The sequence below is a fragment of the Folsomia candida genome, unplaced genomic scaffold (genome assembly GCF_002217175.1).
Source record: "Folsomia candida strain VU population unplaced genomic scaffold, ASM221717v1 Fcan01_Sc001, whole genome shotgun sequence".
Taxonomy (NCBI): Eukaryota; Metazoa; Arthropoda; class Collembola; order Entomobryomorpha; family Isotomidae; genus Folsomia; species Folsomia candida.
Window position 1 is genome coordinate 22328924 of NW_019091193.1, and position 5980 is coordinate 22334903.

The 5980-nt window shown below is 41.2% G+C and overlaps 2 protein-coding genes across 2 annotated transcripts; one reads left to right on the top strand and one right to left on the bottom strand.

Annotated features, from left to right (window-relative positions):
• Positions 1–90: 90 nt before the first annotated feature.
• On the top strand, positions 91–2920 carry LOC110844359 (copper amine oxidase 1-like). The gene is made up of 9 exons (XM_022090542.2): positions 91–277; positions 387–718; positions 810–981; positions 1042–1309; positions 1402–1521; positions 1600–1621; positions 1726–2644; positions 2715–2736; positions 2806–2920. Exons 1-9 carry the CDS (start codon positions 190–192, stop codon positions 2888–2890), a joined length of 2028 nt encoding a protein of 675 aa, XP_021946234.2. The 5' UTR covers positions 91–189; the 3' UTR covers positions 2891–2920.
• Positions 2897–5264, bottom strand: LOC118438732 (mucin-2-like). Its single transcript, XM_035859441.1, has 4 exons — positions 4914–5264; positions 4622–4835; positions 3758–4551; positions 2897–3715 (listed from the first exon to the last, which is right to left on the bottom strand). The coding sequence occupies exons 1-4, from the start codon at positions 4956–4958 to the stop codon at positions 3077–3079; spliced, it is 1692 nt and encodes a 563-aa protein (XP_035715334.1). The 5' UTR covers positions 4959–5264; the 3' UTR covers positions 2897–3076.
• Between the last annotated feature and the right edge of the window lie 716 nt (positions 5265–5980).

Consider the following 5980-nt stretch of genomic DNA (forward strand, 5'->3'; position numbering starts at 1 on the left):
TTATTTAGCAACTTTTAAAGTCAAGGCCGGATGTATGTATGTACATATGTGTATATTTACATACGCAATAATATCGACACGACCTTAGTGCACTGATTAAAGTTAAGGGGTTCGCTGCATGACGACGCAGGCACAATTCCTTCTGATCTGAACGACAAAAGTGTCCACTTACATAGTTCAACATTTAAAATGGTGAAACTCAGAGGAGGAATTCTTTATTTCTCCGTTCTCATAAGCATCTGGTATATGCTCATGTTAAGCAATAGTTTGCTGATTGGTATGACGTATAAATACATAAATATCATATTGGCCTCACAAAGTTTGTAAAATCAGTGAGACCTGCCAAACCATTGTCATTGTTTACCAAAATGTATGTATACACACAGTTGCCCATCCTCTCGACCCATTGACCTCAGAGGAAATCCAAAAGGCTGTCAGTCTAACCGAGAAGTCTAAAGAAAGTCCTGATATCAGCTACATTTACAACTATATTGCACTTAAGGAGCCACCAAAGGCGTTGATGCTCTCGTATTTTCGAAGTGACACCGAGCCACCTACACACGTGTATCCACGCAAGGCTTTCCTCATGCTGATAGAAAATTCGACATACAATGTTCACGAGGTTGTCGTGAATTTAAATGCAAACCGCATTGAAAGCAAAATTAGAGTTTACGGCGTTAGGCCAATGTTTTACATAGGTGGGGTTCCTCTACCTACCGTACGTTTCAAATTCTATGCTGACAATATTTACACACAAATTCTCAGAAGATCCCTGAAAATGTTAAAAATATCTCTGCAAATACATATAGGAAAGCATAAAATCTGACGCTCGAGTCCAAGAAAAATGCGCAAAATTAGGATATCCGAATATGACATTGGTAGTAGTTTCTCAAGCTTACGACATTGTCACTGATAATCGCGGAGACAAGTTATCTTTCTTCCTTTTGAATGGTCTGAATTTCAAAATGGATAATCCATACGGTATGACACATTTGGAAGTAATGTAAATATATACCAGAATTTGACCCTTATACAATGTAGCTCATCCCCTGGATTTCTTTGTTGCGTATGACTTAACCACTAAATCGATACTCAAGATTCAAGATTTGCCCACACATGACGATTTTAGTGTAAACAACGAAGGAAATACTGCGCCCAAAATGGAAGGCAACTATGATTACACTCTGAGAGGCGGAAAAGCATTCCTTCGTCATGATGACAAACCAATCTTGGTCAGTTCTCCTGAAGGCGTTTCCTACAAAATAAGAGGCAACGAAATTCAATGGCAAAAATGGAAAATGCGTGTTGGGTAATAATGCCAATTGCAAAATGCACCGTTTACAATTGTTTTCATCATCCAATTCATTCGTCCTACTTAATCTCTTTACAATACGTATGTAGATTCAATGGACGAGAAGGACTAATACTTTACACTGTAAATTATAATGATGGCGGTACGCGAAGGCCAATTTTATACCGCGCCAGTTTGGCTGAAATGTTTGTTCCTTACGGCGATCCTAGGTGCTTAATAAATTAATATTTGCACTTTAAGCAAACAGTTAATTGCACACACTATTTTGACTTTTTTCCGGTATGAAGACCTCCCTATCACGTCAAAGTTGTAAGTCTGGATTTACCTATGCACGACCAATTAACTAAATACGAACATTTAGCATTTATACTATCCACATCCTTGAATTACATCCTTTACTAAAATGCTTTCAGTGGTTTGATATAGGGAAATACGGCGTTGGTTACACTGCGGCAGAACAAAGAAATGGCGAAGATGTTCTGGGGTCGGCGGCTTTCTTTGACAGCATCCTTCACGACGCGTATGGGAACCCGATGAGATACAAAAACGTGTTCAGCGTAAGGGAAGAAGAAGCCGGGATTTTGTGGAAGCATGTCGACTTCAGGACGAAGGAGGGCTTTGTCGTTCGCTCTCATCGGCTAGTCCTATCCACAATCGCCACCGTGGGAAATTATGACTACGGGTTTAACTGGGAATTTTACCAGGACGGTTCAATTCAATTCGTGGCACAGCTCACAGGAATTGTTAGCACGAATATGATGGCGGTAAATGCAACTCCTGCAGGACATGGTACTACGATGGCGCCACAGGTCAATGCCCAGTACCACCAACATTTCTTCACCGCCCGTCTCGACATGGATGTAGACGGAGACGCCAACTCCGTGTCAACGCTGGATATTAAACCCGTTCAGGGAAATTCAGGTTCAGCCACCAATCCATACGGTCAAGGGTTCACAACTTCCCAAACGGTACTGCAAACTGTGGGAGAAGGCAGGACAACCATCGATCCTCTCAAAGGTCGCACCTGGGTAGTCACGAATCCAAACAGTCCACATAAAGTGACCAACAAACCTGTCGGGTGGAAGCTGATGCCGCACAGTTATCCGCCTGTCCTCATGAAGGCGGACAGCCCAATGAGAAAGAATGCCGGATTCATGGCCTACGACATGTGGGTCACGCTTCAAAATGACGATCAATTGTATCCTGGCGGCTTCTACTTAAATAATAGCGGTCTCCCAGAGTGGGTTCGTGATAAGCTAGGAGAAACCATTGAAAATAAGGACATTGTTCTTTGGCACAATTTTGGCTTGACTCACATTACAAGGGTAGAAGGTAAGAAGCATATGTTTAGAATATATTTATATGCACAGTGAATGATGAATTGATTCATGTTTTTGGATAGATTACCCAATCATGCCAGTAGAGTAAGTGACAGAAAATATTTGATTATATTTAATGAGTATGAATATAAATCTATGTACATATATTTGTAGAACAACTGGATTCTGGCTCAAACCGTTCAATTTTTTTAAAGAAAACCCAAGCATTGATGTGCCTCCTGCAGGGTCCCAAAACTAGATCCAATTTTCAACTAAAATTTATATCGGGTTCTTATTCATTAATTTAATGCACTGATTATGACAATTATGTTAAACAATTATCATACATAATAATAAATTAACATTAAACGAGAAATACAAATTTGCTGTTTAGAATTTTTGTTTGTGAACTTTGTTAAGTGTTGAAACAGCGTGCATGTACTATTCACTTTTGCAAACAAGGAATCCATGGACAATCGGAAAGATAACCACAGTAGCCACCAGAGCTTGTTTCGCGTCCTGTGCAATAAACTAGACTTTCCGGACATGGCATTATATAATGAACCCAGCTTCCCCAATTTTCGATACATGCGTGATAAATTCCACAGTTGGAAGGATCGCCAAAGTAGCCAGCAGAATTGCACGAGAACTCCGTTGACCGTGGGGTAGTTGCTGTAGTAAGTTTAGTTGTCGTTTTGGTTGTTGTAGTTGGTTTCGCAGTTGTGGTTCGTTTAGTGGTTGTAGTTGGTTTCGTAGTTGTGGTTCTTCTAGTGGTTGTAGTTGGTTTCGTAGTTGTTGTGATTCGCTTAGTAGTTGTAGTTGGTTTCGTAGTTGTTGTGATTCGCTTAGTAGTTGTAGTTGGTTTCGTAGTTGTGGTTCTTGTAGTTGTTGTAGTTGGTTTCGTAGTTGTGGTTCTTGTAGTTGTTGTAGTTGGTTTCGTAGTTGTGGTTCGTTTAGTAGTTGTGGTTGGTGTAGTTGTTGTTGTGGTCGGCGTAGTTGTTCTGGGTGTGGTTGTAGTTGTGGTCTGCGTAGTTGTTCTGGGTGTGGTTGTAGTTGTGGTAGGCGTAGTTGTTGTAGGGGTAGTTGTAGTTGTTGTGGGGGTAGTTGTAGTTGTTGTGGGGGTAGTTGTAGTTGTAGTTGTGGTAGGCGTAGTTGTAGTTGTGGTAGGCGTAGTTGTAGTTGTGGTAGGCGTAGTTGTAGTTGTGGTAGGCGTAGTTGTTGTGGGAGTAGTTGTAGTTGTGGTAGGCGTAGTAGTAGTTGTAGTTGTTGTAGGGGTAGTTGTAGTTGTGGTAGGCGTAGTAGTTGTGGGGGTAGTTGTAGTTGTTGTGGGGGTAGTTGTAGTTGTTGTAGGGGTAGTTGTAGTTGTGGTAGGCGTAGTTGTTGTGGGGGTAGTTGTAGTTGTGGTAGGCGTAGTTGTTGTGGGGGCAGTTGTAGTCGGCGTCGGCGTAGTTGTTTCGGGCGTGGTTGTAGTTGTAGTCAGCGTCGGCGTAGTTATTTCGGGCGTGGTTGTAGTCGGCGTCGGCGTAGTTATTTCGGGCGTGGTTGTAGTCGGCGTCGGCGTAGTTATTTCGGGCGTGGTTGTAGTCGGCGTCGGCGTAGTTGTTTCGGGCGTGGTTGTAGTTGTAGTCAGCGTCGGCGTAGTTATTTCGGGCGTGGTTGTAGTCGGCGTCGGCGTAGTTATTTCGGGCGTGGTTGTAGTCGGCGTCGGCGTAGTTATTTCGGGCGTGGTTGTAGTCGGCGTCGGCGTAGTTATTTCGGGCGTGGTTGTAGTTGTAGTCAGCGTTGTTGTTGTGGAGGTAGTTGTGGTTGGTCTTGTAGTAATTGTCGAAGCATATCTTGTGTTCGTTTCTTCTTCAGTTGGGAAATTTAGGGCAGGCGTGGTGGTGTCTTGTTCTGTAACACGTGTTGTCTTCCAGTCATCTAGAAATAAAAAATCGAAATGCATTTTTAAATGCTGATTACCCATAACGGTAAAAATGTGTGTTCTTGCTGGGTTCGCATTGTCCAAAAGAACATTGATTTTCTGTCAGGTCGAGGACCGTGTCGTTTTCGCATGAGCCAAGGACATAGAACCAGGTGTCCAGTAGATTTATGCATTGGTAGTAATCATGACACAGGTCCCCACTCGGGTCCAAGAACAAGCCTTCATTTTGACAATAGTAGTCATCCAATGGAGTTTCTCCTGCAATCACTTCGCCAAGAATCTGCGACCAGAGTTGAATATGCATTAGTAACGATGCGATGAATTACAAAGTCTCGCCAATATAATTACAAAATCTTACCAGAACCACCCAAACAATGGATTTCAATATTTTCCCAGTGTTCATGTTACTTACAGATTTTTTTATACATTACAAGTGTTGCATATGAGTTGGGTGAATGAAACAAGGTTTTGCCACTAAGGTAAATAATGACCTGAGAATCATTTTCGATCCGACTAAGGCAATAAAAGGATATTTAGCATTCCAAGTATCTCACATAAATTAAGCAACTTATTAAAATGATATGGCCAATAATCCTAATCCGATATCCGAGCGGTGCCTTCTAATTGGACGGGTTAATTGCTCATACTAATTCAATAATAAGGTGATGAAGAGGATATAAAACCTATGACGTTTATCAAATGGATAACATTCTAAAAACAGAAATATTTAAACCTTGCATTTGCATGTCGCATGGGTTTTATAACACGAGTACGTATTTAAAAATGCATTATTTTTTTTACTAAAAAACTCGTCATCGGCTGCTTAATTCATATGTAAGTGTATCAAACATGATGCACATAAGCTTGATAATATCTGACTTGCGTATTTCTGGAGGAACCGCATGATAAATAAATTTTACGAGTGAAATGCAAAAAAGGGGCGACACCATATCGAAATTTTATGGGTCGCCACACCCCAAAAAAAGTCTCCCGTTATTTCGAGTATTGTGTCACATTCCCAAAAGTTTTAATTGTGTGCAGGAACTTCTGGTGTTCACCTAGGTCAAAATAGTCTAATGGAAGTAGACCCCAATGAATAACATAAAAAATTCTAATTTAGACTACCAAGTTCCAGCCAAGAGGGTGTACCCCACGACCACCATCTTCAGACTTGCACCGTCCGGCCGAATTAAAAATACAAACCGCATATCGAAATTCGTACCCGTTCTCGAGATATCATAGTGCAGACAGACATTGCGAAACCATAAAGGGGTTTCACCCCTTAATAAACCCTAATCGACAATTCTAGGAAAATATTAGCATATAAAACCAAACCAAAACCTATAAATAAAACAATATGAAATAGATTAATCGCAATAACTGTACACAAGTACGTACAGGCCTGTCGTTCGTTGACCTTGTCGA